Here is a 17,235-nt window from a genome sequence, read left to right on the forward strand (position 1 = left end):
ACATGGATGTCGGATAAACGATGTCTCTGGGGCTGGGAGTGGAGAGCTATTGTACATGTTTTAGGTGTAGGTTGATGAACAGGCAAATTATTCTGGGAATCGATGAGAGCATTTTCGCTGTGCCGAGATAACAACTTCATCACTCTTTCCCTCCCCTCTCTCTTCTATCTCTCTCCCCCTCTCTCTTCTATCTCTCTCCCCCTCTCCCCTCTCTCTCTCCCCCTCTCCCCTCTCTCTGTCCCTCTCTCTCTCCCCCCTCTCCCTCTCTTTGATGGACCATCCTGTGGTTGATCCGCTGCAGCTGTCTCCGGGCGGGGGGTCACAGTGACAGTTGTTTTCGCCTAATCCTGAAATTAAAAAAACACAATTCAATTATCAGCGGTGTTTGACAGAGAAGTGAGAGACCGGTCACAGCGCCCGACCATAGAAAAGTGTCCTGTACCCGGATGTAACGAACCCTTCTGATCTATGGAGAACCCTAACCCTTTGGTCACACTGTCCCAGCATCAATACAGGATCGAACTCTGGATCTTTGGACGTCACTGAGTGCTTTTATATGGGCTTGAATATTACAATTAGCCAAAACCCGGTTATGGCAGTTTTCGGAATGTTTCTATGTAACTGAGTAATGGGAAAACTCAAATCACAATGACCAAATAAAAGATTGAGGCTCCATCTGCGCAGGCGCATCCTGGGTCTGTATTTGCACCGAGCTGGACCAGGGAGCACTGGGGGAGATTAAACCCAGGAGTGGAGGGAGAGAGTGCAGCTCATGGAGGTTTTTTTTTTTTTCAGAATTTCCCATTGTGAACGCAGCTGTTGGACAAAGCGGGGGAAAACCAGCCGCCTTTAACCTCCCTTTACCCCCCGCCTGAACCGAGCGCATTTTCTCCAGGTCGGCTTTACCCAAATCTGAAAACTTAGAGAGTTAGAGGGTAATGCCTCATTTGAAAGCTAATAATGCACTGGTTTTATATAGCGCTTTTCTGGACACACGAAGACGCTTTACATTGCATTATCCATTCACACACTCGGTGGTGGTAAGCTACTATTGTAGCCACAGCTGCCCTGTGGTAGACTGACGGAAGCGAGGCAACCAGTCTGCGCCATCGGCCCCTCCGACCACCACCAACCACTCACTCATTACATTCGCCCCAGGCTTCCTGGTGTTTCCCAAACGGTCTCCCATCCAAGAACCGACCAGGCCCTTCCCTGCTTAGCTTCCAAGGTCTGACGTGCTCGGGCAGAGCAAAGGCGGTGTGGCTAAGACCTACTAAAGTGATCAAAACCTTTTTGTCTCTTTTTTGGTTGCTTTTTAGATGTGTTTTTGTCACAATTTTTGTTGCGTTTTCATCCTCGTTTTTGGCGCTATTTGGCTAAAGCCAAACTAGAGAAAATGTGCGCGCTTCAGGTGGGGGTTAAGAGGTTAAACAATCGTCCACAGTTTTGCATAAATCCACATGAGGATGCTTCTTTCCATCTTAAATATTCACTACTTTTAGTTCTTTCATGTTTAGTACTAAAAACTCAGTCTCCTCTCTAACGTCCAAGAGACATTTGTTTGCCTAATGGCGCATGCCCAAGAAATAGGAAGTTGTGTATAACTGGTAAAGAGTGTATACATGCCGTTACTGTTGGAGATTCCAGGTCTCTCATTACCTGGAAACGACTATTTTCAGATTCCTATAATCGATGAAACTGCGTTGATACAGTGATGGTTCTGTAACCTTTTCCAGCTTTATAGAAATGAATCATTCTTGATCGTTGGAGAGCTCTTTTGAGACATGATGCACATCAGACAATGCTTCTCAACGAGAGACCATTCTTAAGTAGTGCGTGTTTTTCAGTGAGGAGGCCATCTTTAAACCACACCTCAGTGATGGGACTTCAGGTTGGCTCACACCTGACTCTAAATGTCTGCATACAGGGGGTGTACTCACTTATTCCATGCTGTCCTGTGAATGTTGACATGTTATGACCAATAAAAATGTGATAAAATGTAAATGTTTGGGTGGAACTAGTTCAAGCAGACACTGTTTGTCTATTCTTGTGATTTCACTAAAGATCACACCATATTTTATCAGCAATATAGGCAGGAATGTAAGAAATTCCAAATGGTGTACTCACTTTTCCCTCCCACTGTATGATCAAAGACAAAACCAGAATATTCAAAACTCCCAATAACAACCGGGAAGCTCCAGTGCATGGAAACTGAAGCTTATTAAAACAACGCCACAGAGAATGTGCTGGAATCAAAGCTAAAAGCAGAACCAAAGATTAGAGCGTGTGACCTTTTTCTGTGGCGTCTCTTCTTTGGTCGGGCAGTGTGTAATATTGGAGTTAAAATGTCGTACTCACATGAGCCGTGTCTCCAAACTGAGTCTCTTCTCAAATGACCAAAAACAAGTCCAGCCCCAAACTTCCTCATGATCCAGAGTTTTCCCCAAGTCTCTGTCGCTCCATCGTTTTACCCCTCGCCCGCCTCCTACCCGAAGCGGTACTTGGGCCAGTATTTGACCGTCCTTTTCGGTGCATTGGCGTTGTTATTGGGTCCGGCCTGTTTCGCCGCCCGCTCCTCGGCCCGCCGGTCCGTCACGGTGAAGCCCAGGCCGCCGTGCCCGCCGCCCAGGCCCCCGCGGGGCAGGAAGTGCGTGGACACGTGCTGGGACTTGACCCGCGGGCTGGAGCCCATCTTGGCCTTGCCGCGCTTGTTGAGGGCCACGTACCACTGGCGGCCCGTGCGGAGGTTCATGTGTGTCACGGAGGCGTACGTGTTGTAGCTGTTCTCCTGGAAACGCTCGCGGAATTTACAGTCGTCCGAGAAGAGCTCCTGAAACGAGAGAGAGAGAAATGTAAATGTCTAACAGTGAGCTAGAGGAGGGTATTACATTAGAACATCATACAGTACTTTCTCTAGTTCGGCTTGAAATCTAAAAAGGAACAGGCCACCATTTTTCCATGCTCAGATATGTTCTTGCCTGAGCTTAGACGAGTTGATACGTACCTGTCTGGTCTTTGTGCGTGCCCATAGTCACGCAAAACGACCAAAGATGTTGTTAGCATGTGGCCTCTCCCAGCATATTCCTGTAGCTCCAAACGAGGGTGAAGTTGGAAGCGACCACGCTCTTCCACAGGCACAAAGACCAGACAGGTACGCATCAACTCGTCTAAGCTCAGGTAAGAACATATCTGAGTATGGAAAAACTGTGGCCTGTTCCTTTAAAGCTTCTCAACTGGAAAGCAACAGTGTAGTGCCTCATTTGACAGACCTACAAAAGTGATTGTAGTTTAGTGAATAGTGATTGTCGTGTTTGTTTCTATTTTCTCTCTTTTTTGTCATGGTTTTGTGCGCTTTCATCCTCATTTTCGTCGCTATTTTGATGCTTTTTTCTTTTTAAAGCAGTACTAAGTAACTCATGCCCATAGAGGCCATAAGCGCCACTGCAGGTGTCGTAGCATGTTGCTTTTTTTTACTCATTCATTGTCCGTGAGAGTAAATACTACGCTGACAGAAAAGACAAAGGGAGAGAGGGTTATTGTTCATCCAATTACACAATAGAGATCTTTTTTTTTCACTCAAACTTGGCTGTAAATACTGTTTAAAGTGGTGTTAGCCCGCAGTTAGCTTTGCCCGTTAGCCTGTTAGCTTCTTCTTCGTGATTCCATTAGTGTGCATATTGGGGCCTCCGACCCAGAGGCAGGAAAGTTGCAATTGTGGTTTTCTGGCCAGAGACACCAGGGGGAGGTAAAAGACCCTCCAATCACCCCATCAACACTTGTATTACCCCCAGAGGAACTACAGAAAGGATTTATTAAGGTAAACACGTTACTTAGTTCTGCTTTAAACGTTCAGATTTGGGTCAAAGCCACACTGGAGAAAATGTGCTTGGTTCAGGGGGAGGGGTTAAGAGGTTAAAGGAGGAGGACAAAACAATTAGTTTCAGTACGAGTAAAAAATCTGGTGATGGGTCTGTAAGTATTAAAAGAGGAAAATACATCAGAGTAAATCCATTTAAGGCACTGCAGGTGAATAAACAAATGGAACAGTAAGCTACTAATGATCATTTAAACAGTAAGAGTCCTCCGTGTGATGAAGTTACAGATGTAAGAGGGCAGTAGACCATTCATGGCCTTATAAATTAAAGTTTACCAATGACCCAGACTCCTGGAGGACAAAGAAGGCCATCCCACCGGAGAATACGTTCAAACTGATGGGTCAAGGCCATGCAGTTAGTAATGAAGCTCAGAGATAAACAGTGTCAATCTTAGACATTGAGTAGCTGTATCATGTACAACAGGTTTCCATCGTCTAATATAGATACAAATGTTGCAGTGACTAAAGAAAAGCAGCATTTATTTAGAAAGAAAAAGCCCAATTTGAAGTTTCTTCCCAAGATTGTCAATATTTGGCTTCAACGTCTTTGTATTTGTACGCGTGAACCACCTCTTTGACATTTCCCTCAAGAGTGGACATGAAGGGAATAGTTTGAGGAGCCTTTTTGTTTGGTCTTTTCAGCATTGAGGAGCAGTTTTATCTGCAGATGTGCTGGACCACATCACAAGCTTTCAGCAGGGATTCTACAGCTTAAGCAGGGGTCAGTCCAAAACAGTAAATTGAAAAATATAAGTAACTGTAGTCTTGTGATGTATGCTGATTCCTGGTGAAGGTGCCAACGCAATGGATGAGACAGCCAGCAGATTCAGAGTTAAAAGGTCATTTTTTTGAGGTGTTGTAAGTGGGGGTTATGGGCTTGGGGTGGAGGTATGGTGGGCCATGAGGGAGAGCAGTGGTTTGTTGTCATTCACACACTGTCTTCTGGAAGCTGGATGGCTCCTGTGGCTTGAGCAGGACATAATGGCAGAACAGGTGGGCTGCTCCCCTAATTATAGACTCTGGGTGGAGCCAGGTAGAGACTGAAGGAGGGCCAAAGCAGGAGTAAAGGGGAGGATCCACAGGAGGGGGGAATTCTCCACAAAAGGAGGGGGGATTTTTCACAAAATCATTGTGTCATCAGTGTCAAAATGTGTATTAGCAGATGAATTCACTAATATACATGATGAACAGATGGGGTCCCAACATTGAACCCTGTGGCACCCCCTTGTGGACGTTCAAAAACTCAGAACACAGACCATCACATTTAATACTTTAATACTTAAGTCCAGAACCCCAAAGTCTTTTTATCCTCTCATATACTTTACATGTAAGGCTGAAGGAACAATTATTAAAACAAATTCTTGATTCATTGACGTAAATAGACAACCTGTTCTTGTATTTTACATTTTGAAGAGCAATGAACATCAGCAGATAAAGCTAGAATAAAACATGAAGGAAGTTTTTCTTTCCTGAACCCCGGCCTCTGGGAGAATAAAGATCCGTTCAGTTTCATCGTCCGCTATCAGAGGCGGCAGATGTTAATAATCGGCTTGTGTCAGGCGCACGGGGAGCGCTCTGGACAGGACTGGAGCGGGTTCAGACGAGTTTTAAAAGATTACCGACTCTCAGCGGGACTCGCTCTCACTTCAGCCGTTTATTTGTGAAGAAAGAAAGAAATAATATGCGGCTTTCGAAGCTGAGGAGACAGAGATGGGTCACTTCGTTCGATCTCGTCATTTCACCCACAGAAATCAGAAGGAGAAGCAGCGCTCGATCCTAACGTCAACGACAGTTATCAGTCGGCGAGTCTGGGAGACTTTTCAGAGTCCGTTAGCATCAGTCTCAAACATCGCAAATGATGAACGATCCAGATGTTTCCAGCTGCTGTCAACCATCGACCACATTAAGGTGACGTCAAAGCCTCAATGGGAAAAGTGCCGTCTTATCTTTGCAAAATGGCTCGGAAAAAAGTGCTTGAATGAAGACATTTAAAGCAGATTTTGTCTGGAAATTAGAGCCAATGGAACAAGCATTAAGTTGCTTAAAAAGGAAGGAAATAACACAAAAATCGTTCTTGTTCCATTGCCGATAAAATAGTCTAAAGTTTAAACCTACTCAAAATTAGCATGGATTTCCAGTATAATGAATGTACAAACCTTTGGAGATTTAACGTTAGAGACAAATTAACTAAATGCTAAATCATACTCAGTTAAATGCCCAATACCTGACAAAATGTTCTTTTTGCACCATAAAAGTTTGTTGTAAAAGTAGTCAATTGTGAAAGAAATCAGCCTGATTCGTGACAGTGTATGTTGTTTATGGTCGACCCAGCTCTATATGTGACGAGAAAGGGTTTACCTTTTTTTGTGAAAAGGTAATTTGACAAAATACTTTTTTAGTCAATATCAGACAAAATGGGTGAAAATTAGGTAGCGTGCCATTAAGTTTTCGCTTTTTGTGGGTCTGATAAAGCCTATGAATCCCCATGCTGTTGTGTAAACTCGAATCATTTCAAATTGCACAGCAGCCTGGGGACCATGGCCGAACTTTTTCCATGGATTTGGTCAGTCACAGAACGAGGAGGGACGGCAAGACGATGTATTCGACATACGGAAGCTTGTAGTTTGGAAACTTACAGATAAAAAAAACTTTATTTACGGATCCAAGCAGCAGACGCAATGCAATTTTTCGATCAAGCTTTAGACTGTGTTCTAAATAGTTTAGCTCAAAAGTTTACAGCGGGTACGTCATACGTCATCGGATACGATGATACGATTGGCTGTGGCTACGTGCAGACGCATGATAGACATTTGTAGCGCCCAATAAACGACTATGGACGATCGTAAACCACACCTCTCCTACGAGAAAATGAACTGGTGGTTTGGTTATAGCCAGGCTAGGTCGGATGCACATAGGACTCAAATCATACAAGTCCGGTATCAAAAAATAAAGGTCACTACTGGTGTGGAACAAGCAGTATGAATATACGCACATCACCAGGGGCAGGGCCAGTGGGAGGAAAGTGGATCGAAACCTTGTCTGAATAAAGGTACTTTTGTTGGAGTAAGTGTGCAAGCTTTTTCACTGTTCACTTTTGGAATCGAAATAATGAAAGTATCGAAAATAACATCTCTCTTTAGATTCAAACTTTGATGCTGTCGGTTCACGGACTGGACAGGAACCAAGTGACTTAGTTGTTTCTGCTAAAAGAAATGATACAAATTTTGAGGAAATGATTGTTCTGTTTTATGGTTCTAGATCAGTGGTTCTCAACTGGTTCGGCGTCGGGACCAATAATCCTTCTGAGATGACGAGCCGCGACCCAAGGTATCCATTCAGGTATCTGCATGACAAAGAAAATAACTGTACCCAGCCGTAGATACATATCCAATGGCCAAGAAACAAAGACCACACAAATTATATATACGTGATGGAAAGGACAACATTTACCTCGCCGTACTTTAGTATTGCGCCTGTCTTCACTATTCATTTGTATGGGGGATGGAACAGGTCGTGGATTCGACGACTAACAAAATGCATGTGTAGGAGGAGCAGGCTCAGAGCGAAAGGCATCTCTCTGAGTTTACCGTCTGAAACCCTCTTTACTCTGCGCTGTGTCAGACTTTGTGAATGCGGAGGCTGGAGCTGGATGCCTCTCGTGTCCCGGACGCTGGTCCCGCCTCCAGAGCTCGTCCCGTGGGCCTCAGGAGCTTTTCCAAATCCCCAAAATATGACACGCATCCGACTGAAGTGGACATCGGATCTGCCCCAGCGCCATTCGCTCTGAGCTCGTCCCCGACACACGGCTCTGAGCTGGTTTTACTGCAGCGCTGCACTGAAGCACAGACGCTGGTGCTCAGTGCTCAGAGTGGTCTAGTTTTATCCTTTAACATTTTAGTTTTAACTCTGTCAGTGAGAGAGAGGAAAAACGTTTCAATCAATCAATCAAACTTTATTTATAAAGCGCTTTTCATACCGAAAGGTATCACAAAGTGCTTTACAGATTACAACATTTAAAACAATGCGCCTGGCACAACCTCCCATATATATATTTTATATATTAGGATTAAGTAAATAGATTAGTCAGTTAAAGGCTAAGCTAAAAAGGTGGGTCTTGAGCTGCTCTTAAAAACATGAACGTTCTCTGCATCCCTGAGCTCCTCCTCAGGTGGTTCCAGAGGCGAGGGCCGTAATATTGAGTCTTTTTGTTGACTTTAGGAATAACTAGGAGACCCCTGCCGGAGGAGCGAAGGGGCCGTGAAGGTTCGTAAGGTAAAAGCAGTTCTGAAAGATAAGAAGGACCAAGACCATTAAGACATTTAAAAACCATTAAAAGAACTTTAAAATCGATCCTGAAACACACGGGGAGCCAATGCAGCGATTCTAAAACCGGTGTAATGTGGTCCCGCCTCCTGGTCTTCGTCAGGACACGAGCTGCTGAGTTTTGTAAGAGTTGTAAACCTGAGATCCTCTTTTTGGGAAGACCAGAGAGCAGGGCATTACAGTAGTGGATACGACTGGTGATAAAAGCATGCATGAGCGTCTCCGTGTTGGCCCGAGAGAGAACGGGGCGACTCTGGCTATGTTCTTTAGATGGTAAAAACCTGTCTTTTTATTCTTAATGTGTGGAATAAACGCCAGCTCAGAGTCAAAGATCACACCCAGGTTCTTCACCTGTGAGGAAGGATTAAAAGACAGTGACTGTAGTTTGGGTAAAAGTCTCTCCCTCAGGGCCGATGATTAACATTTCAGTTTTGTCCTGGTTAAGCTGGAGAAAGTTTTCTGCCATCCAGAATTTGATTCTAAAATGCAGTTAAAAAGTGCATCTATTGGCCTGGTGTCATCAGGAGACATGGAGATGTATAACTGTGTATCATCAGCAGAACTGTGAGAGTTGACTCACCAAGAGGAGCATATACAGATTAAAAAGCACTGGGCCTAAAATTGAACCCTGGGGCACACCACATGTGATTTTATGGACCTTAGAGGGGCAGGTATCCACACTTACCATGAACGTCCTGTCTGTGAGGGAGGAAGTAAACTATTTGTGTACAGCACCGGAGAGGCCAGTGTGTTATAAACGAGTTAAAAGAATAGTTTGGTATCCACGTGTAGCAGAAAAGGCTGTGACTGAGATGACGCTGTTATCCAAATATGGTCATTTCCCATAATTGGATTAATATACACAGAGGGCATGTGCACCCAAAGGGACTAAACTTTAGCGCTCCTACAGACTCCACACTTTACAGGCTCGGATGCTTCTACATTTGGAAGCTTTGGAAGGATTTTATACAGATCTAATTCAGCTTTGAACCCAAAAACAAGTTTATTCACAAACTAAACAAGATCCAAAATCCCTCTGAGCAAATCTAATATCAACAAAATGAAACCACACATTTAAACCTGGCTCAATCCTTTTACTAAATTTTGTTGCTGAAAATCTTATTTTTACGTGAAAATATGAAATGACAGAAAACTTGCAAGAAATGTTTTCCTCATATTTTATCAACATTTTGGATAAGTATATAAATAAAGCTCAGAGAAAGGCCTAGATATTATTGATGTTTTTAACGCTGTTTGTATGTGGGTTTAACTTCAGCTCAGTTTGGTAACACAGGAGTGTCTAATGTGTTTTTCATTTCATTTATTTATTCATTTAAAGGATCTATATCATGCTATTTTAGCCAAAGTTAAGTATAGGCATTTATATGAATGATTGTACCTCTACCACTATGGAGCACTCATTTTTGTGATAAATATAAGTGTTTTCTGGAGGTATTTCTCAAACCCGGAAGACACAACGCTTCGATTCAGTTAACTCCGCCCCCTCTCTCCGCACATACAACTTTACCGTAATATAAATAAACAGCAATAAGTGAAATTGCTTCACGATGCAGTTATACGGAGTTGACATCTGCAACACAGCTTCATAAATGGCTAACACACATGCTAATATGCTAACACAAAAGCTAACCCGCGTTTGGATTGACTCACCGCTCTGGTCCATCGCTGTTTACATTGTGGGACTCGCGTTGGTTATAAAAGTTAATCCACTTTGATTCTGGCGAAGGTTCACCAAACATCCATCAGTGACAGTCACAGAAAAACAATATTTTGGTGATAGTCGCTGAATCCCGGAGAAAAAAACAACTTCGAGTGGCCTCTTCTTGAAAAAGGTTGAATAAACTCCCGTCCACGTAGCCAAACGCGCTTCTTTTTCTCCGTGACATTATCGTTAGGTAAGAATAAAGAACAGGTGTGTCCAGTTACAACGAGCTCCATCTTCAGCTGCAGCGCAAACATGACTGATCTGTTCAGACGCTCAGGGGATGTGTTTGTTTTGGCCTCAGCTGACCTGGAAACACCTCGGGCACATCCTTTTTTTTTCTTTTTCCTTTTTTTTTCTCTTTGTTTCTCTCTTACAACAGAAATAATGAAAAAGCTGTTTTACAAAATAAAATCAGGCTGTAAGACATTACATTACAGACGCTGAGCACTTCCGTTCCGCTGTTACAACTGAACACTCAGTCGATCACCAGGAGAGGGAGGAGCAGCTGCTCAGAGAGCAGGATTCAGGAGGATTACTGAGAGCTGCGTGAATGAAGCCACAAACCACTCTGTTTTTTTTTTTTGATAAGGAAATAGCATAACAACATGGCTAAAAGCTCTAAAAAGTCGATTTTGCATGATATAGGACCTTTAATATGGACATAGCAATTACACTGGACGAACCAGATGCATTGTTTATGTGTTATAGCACTCATTTTCAACGCCTCTCCATAGGGGGCTTTTAGGTTTCAAAGCTAAAACACAAGACAAGGCACATTTTACACATGTGAACACCTTTGGCCTGATTTGAGCCACTGTTTGAGCCTCTGGTAAAGATGTTAATATTAGTCTGCCGGTTCAGAGCAGTGGGGAGAGAGTTCCACAGTGTCGTCCCTCTGAAGGAGAAGCTAGACTGACCAAAAGAGTTTCTAAACTTTGGGAGCTACAATCCCCGCTAACTGAGGCTCTGGTGGAAGGTCTGAGAGAACCCTGACCCCTGACCCCTCACCATGAGGCCAGAGAACAGTGGTGACACACAATTGTTCAGACATGTAAAAGTCAATTTCAGTATAATAAAATATCAAATATCTTATTTGCCCATTTATACACAGAAGTGACTGGTCTCAGAGTGGACGCTGATGTTTGTGACCTGCTGTAATGCAGTATGACAGGTGTGAAAACACTATTGCACGCTTATACAATAAAGCCGCGTGGTGTGACAACTCTCTTCTTATAAAACGAAAACAGTTCAGATTTGATTTGACTTTCCTGCAGACGTTAGTGACTTGACTTTGAAACTTAAGGCGTTTATCTAAGATTATGCCCAAGTATTTTGTTTCATGAACCTCCAGAATGGGTTCATGTTCTAACGGAACCTCTAAGGTGCTGTCAGGGGACCTCTGGCTGATGGAGAAACACATTGAGAATGTTTTCTTTACATTTAAAGGGACAGCTGAAGCCATCTTGAGATGTTAAGTAAAGCCTGTGTTAACTGCTGCCCAGACAGCGCAGATGTTTATGCTGACACATGAATAACTGTGTCATCAGCATAAAGATGGCAATTTACACCCTGACAGCAATCTGGGAGATCATTTATATACATTAAAAACAGCAACGGTCCAAGGCCTGACCCTTGAGGCACTCTTAAGTCATTGTGACTCAGGGTGCATTTTAACGCTACCCACTTTCACACATTGTTCTCTACCCTCCAGGCAGGACTTAAACCATGACAGAGCTGCAGCTGAACATTTAAATTGCTGTAATTCGATACAGTGTTAATTTTGTCGACTAAAATATTTTGTCTTAATTTTAGTCAAAGTGTTATTTTTGACGACTAAAATTGGACTAAAACTAAATTAAAAGTTTTTCATGAGACTAAAACTGTGACTAAAATGTCCAGATATTTTAGTCGATTAAAATAAGACTAAATAAAAATGAAAAGGAGAGACTAAAATCATCCAAATTTCTATTGAGCGTCTGAAAGAGCCTCAGATCATGTAAATTCACTGCCAAAGGATCAGCTCTGAGCTTTGTTCATGTGGAGCAGAAACAGGAAGCAGAGGAACAAGATTAAATATGATTATAATGAATATTATCAATGCAAAGTCGACTAAATTAGTCTTAAATTTAGCCGACTAAATTGATATGCAATTTTAGTCGACTAAAACTAGACTAAAATTGAAGATAATTTTTTGACTAAAACTAGACTAAAATCGAATTACATTTTCGTCAAAAGACTAAGACTAAATTAAAATATGTTGTCAAAATTAACACTGAATTCTACCTTTTTCCTTTTTCAGGTCTTAAAACACAGTGCCTATAACATTCCCTTTATCCCATCTACTGTGTTAATACTTTTCATGCTAAAGCAGCGCAGCAACAACAGGTTACTTTTCCAGTGGGGGAACGAGGAAACCCAACGATGACTGCAGGAGGCCGTGACGTCTCTGACCTGAGCGTGCAGTCGTCCTCGCTGGTTCATGGCTAAGAAGCGGTTGCTGTGGACTCCTCTGATCCCGATGACGCCCTGAGACACGGCGAACAGCTCCAGGACGCCTGAGCACACACACAGGAGAGACAAGCGGATTCAAAACACCACAGACCACAACTCTTTCAACATTAGTGACGGGACAGATCCTCCACAAGTCCAGGGGCTGAGCCTCTAGGAAGTGGAAGGGACGCTGTACAGCGCTTTTCACCTGCCAATAAACCACCACCACTGATTCACTCACATCATTCATCCTGGACAAGGCGGCACACTGCAAAAAGTAATTAACTAGATCAGTATAAACATCTCAATTTGAGCATAATAATCCAAATTTTAGCTGTTTTGACTAGTTTAGAAGTTCTTGGGCATTTGTCCTAGATTATTTCACTTGTTCTGAGATGTTTCTGACTCGTTTCGATACATTTCGTCCTTATTTCAGGTCATTTTCTTTGCCAATGGGGAAAGAAAATTGGTCTCATCTCATTGGCAATTTACCCTTGAACTGGTCTGAAATGTCCTCAAACAAGCAAAGTAAACTTGGTCCGATCAGGAAAAGTGTCTAAATGAGTGAAAACCGCTCAAAACAAGATGCATTTCCTCAGTTCAAGTCATTTAAGCCAATGCTTGATATTTTTGCAGTGCATGGCGGCTAACTTGGGCTGGGCCATAGCAACCATCAGAAAGTCTTTTATTCATTCTCTGCGTTTGACCCGTCCTCGACGCCGCTGGGGCAAGTCGCAGGAGCAGAGAGCAGCCAGTGTAGGCCGACACCCATCTCCAGATGTGGAGCCAGAAGGTCAGAAACACCTGGCTGGAGGATCTACCTATTGTACATAAACAGACAACATGCAAACCCAAGCACTAACAGCTGCCCCAAAGTGCCGCCCTATGCAAAAAAAACTATTTGGGAATCTAGATTGCTTTGTCGCTGTAAAAGCCAAGCCACCAAGAAGGTCCCGGGTTCGATTCCAGGTGTGTGGAGTTTTGCATGTTTCTCTCCCTGTGTCCGGATGGGTTTTCTCTGGTTTCTACCGTCAACCAAAGACATTAATTTCTGGGTTGCGGGTTCTAGAATGTGATGATGTCTCCGGACCCAGTGAGGGGGAGGAGCCAGTTTTTCCTATTAACTGCATTACGCTTTCAAAAGGCGTCCAGGAGCAGGACCACACCAACCTCTCTAGCTTTCACCTAGCCACGCCTCTAATTCCTCACGGGCCATTATACGCCAAGCCTCGTCATCTCAGTTTGTTTGAAACTGTCGACCCAACCCTCCCTCCCTTCACGTCTGTTCCATTTCAGCAATGACTCTCCTGCTTAGAAGGGGGGGGGGGGGTCCCGAAGAGCTGGGTTCATCCACACTACAACCTTGTGAATGAAATCTTAATCAAGTGGTCCTTGCTAGTGAATGGTCATTAATATCAGTCAATGGGTGCATGAGTTCTCTGTACAAGACCAGAAATGTCCTCAAAAACAAAATAATTGTATCTCTATATAATATTACAGGCCTTTAGAGCTCTATGATGTCACCTGAAACCCAGCAATAGGTGAATCCTCCAGCCGGGCTACTCTACTATGCACTGGATAATCTATGTTTAGTTGCTCGCTGTGTAAAACTTTTGGCAGGGTCCTCGAGTTACATTAGGGGGTACATGAATGCCTCAAGGGCTACGTGGGACAATAAAGTAGTGTAGTGCGCTCCCTGCACCGGCTCCAGTACATGCTGGGGTTAATTTTAATCTTGTAATGTTTGTTTTCAAATCTATTCATGGACTTGCACCTTCCTATCTATGTGAAGTGCTCGTGGCGCATCAGCCCAGTGGTCTTCAGGACAACACCAGGACCAAAGGAGTGGCCGTTCTTCTTCAGTGGCCGGTCCTCCTCGGCTCCGGGACGATCTGCCTGTGGAGCTACGAGCTTCACTGACACTGTTTAAACCTTTTTTTCTGTTTTGTGTTGAAATTGTTTTCATTTGCAGAAGGCGAGACACTGCAGGTGAATAGGGAAAAAATTTAAATTTACAGATATCAATTTGAAACTTTTGCTGTCGATTACTGGCATAAATGTGAAAAGAAAATACATGGCAAGTTTTTTCATATAAGAACAAGGTGTTTTATGCCTAAAAATGCCCCAAATTTCACATGTTTTCGGCGACGAAATCTGAATAATGGATAGAGCTACATTCAAATTTATGGTTTCATTTTATTGATAAATGAGTTACCAAGACTTTTTCAGAGGGGATTTTGGATTTCTTGTTTAGTTTTAAAATAAGCTGTTTTTTAGTGGAAAAATGTGTAAAAATGTAATTTTCGCCTCATTTTTTGACATTCAAAGCTCAATAAATGGGGCTAGGGATTAGATAATAAAAAATCCCTCTGAAAAAATCTTCCAAATATTGTTCAGTCCAAGGCTGGAAAATTTGAAGTCTTTTGGTCCGACTGACGTGGACATAGTGTCGCCACAATGACAGAAAAATGTGTTTTGAGAAAAAGGCCCTTGAAATTGCATTGTCCCATATACGTCTATGGGGGAACATTGAATCAGCGCAATATTTGAACATGTTATTGTGAAGATTAGGCATATTTTCTGTTTCCGGGTGAAAGCTTATATGTTCAGAGACCAATTTGGCCCAAAACCTGAAAACTGAAAAAATTGAGTTTTGCCTGCAGTGTCTCCTCTTAAAGCAGTGCTTGCGCCTCTTTTCTCACGGTCACCCCCAGCGCCGGAGGTGAAGACCTGCGGGGTCAGACCTGGCTCTGGACTGAGATCATAATAATCATAACCGTGCCTCTGAAGTGTCCCGCGCCTGAAACAGGACCCCGGGCCCCGCTCCTCCAAACCCTCGCCCCATAAATCTCACACACACAGAGAGCCTTCGCGGACTGTGGCTGATCCGGGTCAAAAGCACACCCGCCTTTTAGATCGAGCCTGTGGGGTTTTCCTCATGTCGTCGTAACGGGCGACAACAATGAACTTGGAGTCTTTGGGTCTCATCGGTTGAATTGGACGTGGCTGTGCAGGGCATAATGTGAGAGGAAACCTTTGCCAAAGTGGATCAAGCTGGAGCATTCGCCAGATTTGCCTGTCCTAGGTCAAAGAGGAACAGCTGGAATAAAGCTTTTGACAGATTCCTCCACAAAAGGCAGAAATGTCCTCATTGTGATCAGGGCGTTTCCCAAAAGTGGCCGCTCAGATTGTCTCTGGAATAACTGCCCAGTCGCGCCTTTGTGGAGAGGTGAGGAAAGCATTTATGCAGTCAGGTCCATAATACTGGGACATCGACTCAATTCTTATATTTTAGGCTCTATAAACCCCCACAAAGGATTTCATATGATACACAAAAGATATACATAACCTGCGGGCTTTCAGCTTTCATTTGAGAGTATTTACATCCAAATCGGATGCATGGTGTAGGAATTACAAGCGGTTTTAAGTGAGCCTCCCACGTTTCAAGGGACCAGAAGTAATGGGACAAAACACTCTCCAGGAGGTGGTGTATGTGTGTCCAAGTCAACAATCAAGAGAAGACTTCACCAGAGAGAATACAGACGATTAACCACGAGGTGTAAACCACTGGTGAGCCTCAAAAACAGGAGGCTGATTAGAGTTTGCCAAAAAACATCTAAAAAAAAAAGCCTTAACAGTTCTGGAACAACATCCGAGGATAGATGAGACAAAGATCAACTTGTACCAGAGTGATGGGAAAAGAGAAAAGTCTGGAGAAAGAAAGGAACTGCTCATGATTGAAAACATCCCACCTCATCAGTGAAACATGGTGGTGCAGCATCATGGCATGGGCTTGTTTGGGCCAATGGAACTGGTTCCTTTGTATTTACTGATGATGTGACTGTTGACAAAAGCAGCAGGATGAATTCTGAAGTGTTTGGGGCAATATTATGAGCTCATATTCAGCCAAATGCTGGGACGCCGCTTCACAGTGCAGATGGACAATGACCCAAAGCTACTGCCAAAGCCTCCAAAGAGCTTTTTAAGGCAAAGAAGCGAAATGTTATTCATTGGCCAAGTCAGTCACCTGACATGAATCCAACTGAGCTGCATTTCACTGTCTGAAGACCAAACTGAAGGGAAAATGTCTCAATGACAAGCAGGAACCGAAGACATTTACATTAGAGGCCTGGCAGAGCATCACCAGGGATGAAACCCAGAGTCTGGTGACGTCTGTGCCTTCTAGACTTCAGGCTGGAATTGACTAACCAAATATTAAAAAGGAAAAGTTGTTACTTTGTCCCATTACTTTTGGTCCCTTGAAATGTGGGAGTCACACATACAAACGGTTGTAATTCCTACATCGTTCATGTTCATGTAAATAGCCTCAAATTAAAGCTGATGGTCTGCAGTTCCACTACACATTTTTCAGTTTTATTTCAAATCCATTGTGGTGTTTTAAAAGGGCAAGAACATAAGAAATGAGTCAATGTCCCAATATTTATGGACCTGACTTTACATGGGAGCTCAGGAGGAGCTTATGATGAACAGCATGCTATAGACAAGGTTGATTTCGTTTTTGTGTGTTCGAAATGTACTGGGGAAACTGAATCTCAACCGAGTGAAAATGAAATCTCAATCCCAGTCCTCGTCATCGCTCGTAGGCTCGCGTGCAGCTTTGGTGATGACTTGTTCCTCCGAGCCGGCGGCGCTGACAGACAGACTGATCGGGAAAGCACCTGTTGTGGCCCGAAATAGCGCCTCCGAGATTCTCTACCTGCCAAGAGTGACCTCAGCCCCAAACGAGAGCCGTCATCGCCGCCGAGAGAACCATCCCAGACGTCAGCCTCCACAACATTTACACTGGACAGAGTTACAAACG

At 43.5% G+C, this 17,235-nt stretch overlaps 1 protein-coding gene across 1 annotated transcript in view; it reads right to left on the reverse strand.

Moving 5' to 3' along the window:
- Nucleotides 1–251: 251 nt before the first annotated feature.
- The window catches only part of fgf5 (fibroblast growth factor 5), a 19,430-nt gene continuing 2,446 nt past the window's right edge, over nt 252–17,235 (reverse strand). The window contains exons 2-4 of the mRNA XM_079568985.1: nt 12,375–12,478; nt 2,359–2,830; nt 252–347 (exon numbers count right to left, since the gene is read on the reverse strand). Of these exons, the coding sequence (XP_079425111.1) occupies nt 2,486–2,830; nt 12,375–12,478 (449 nt within the window). The 3' untranslated portion in view covers nt 252–347; nt 2,359–2,485. The remainder of the gene's footprint in view (nt 348–2,358; nt 2,831–12,374; nt 12,479–17,235) is intronic.

This window comes from Gobius niger (assembly GCF_951799975.1).
Source record: "Gobius niger genome assembly, chromosome: 1".
NCBI lineage: Eukaryota > Metazoa > Chordata > Actinopteri > Gobiiformes > Gobiidae > Gobius > Gobius niger.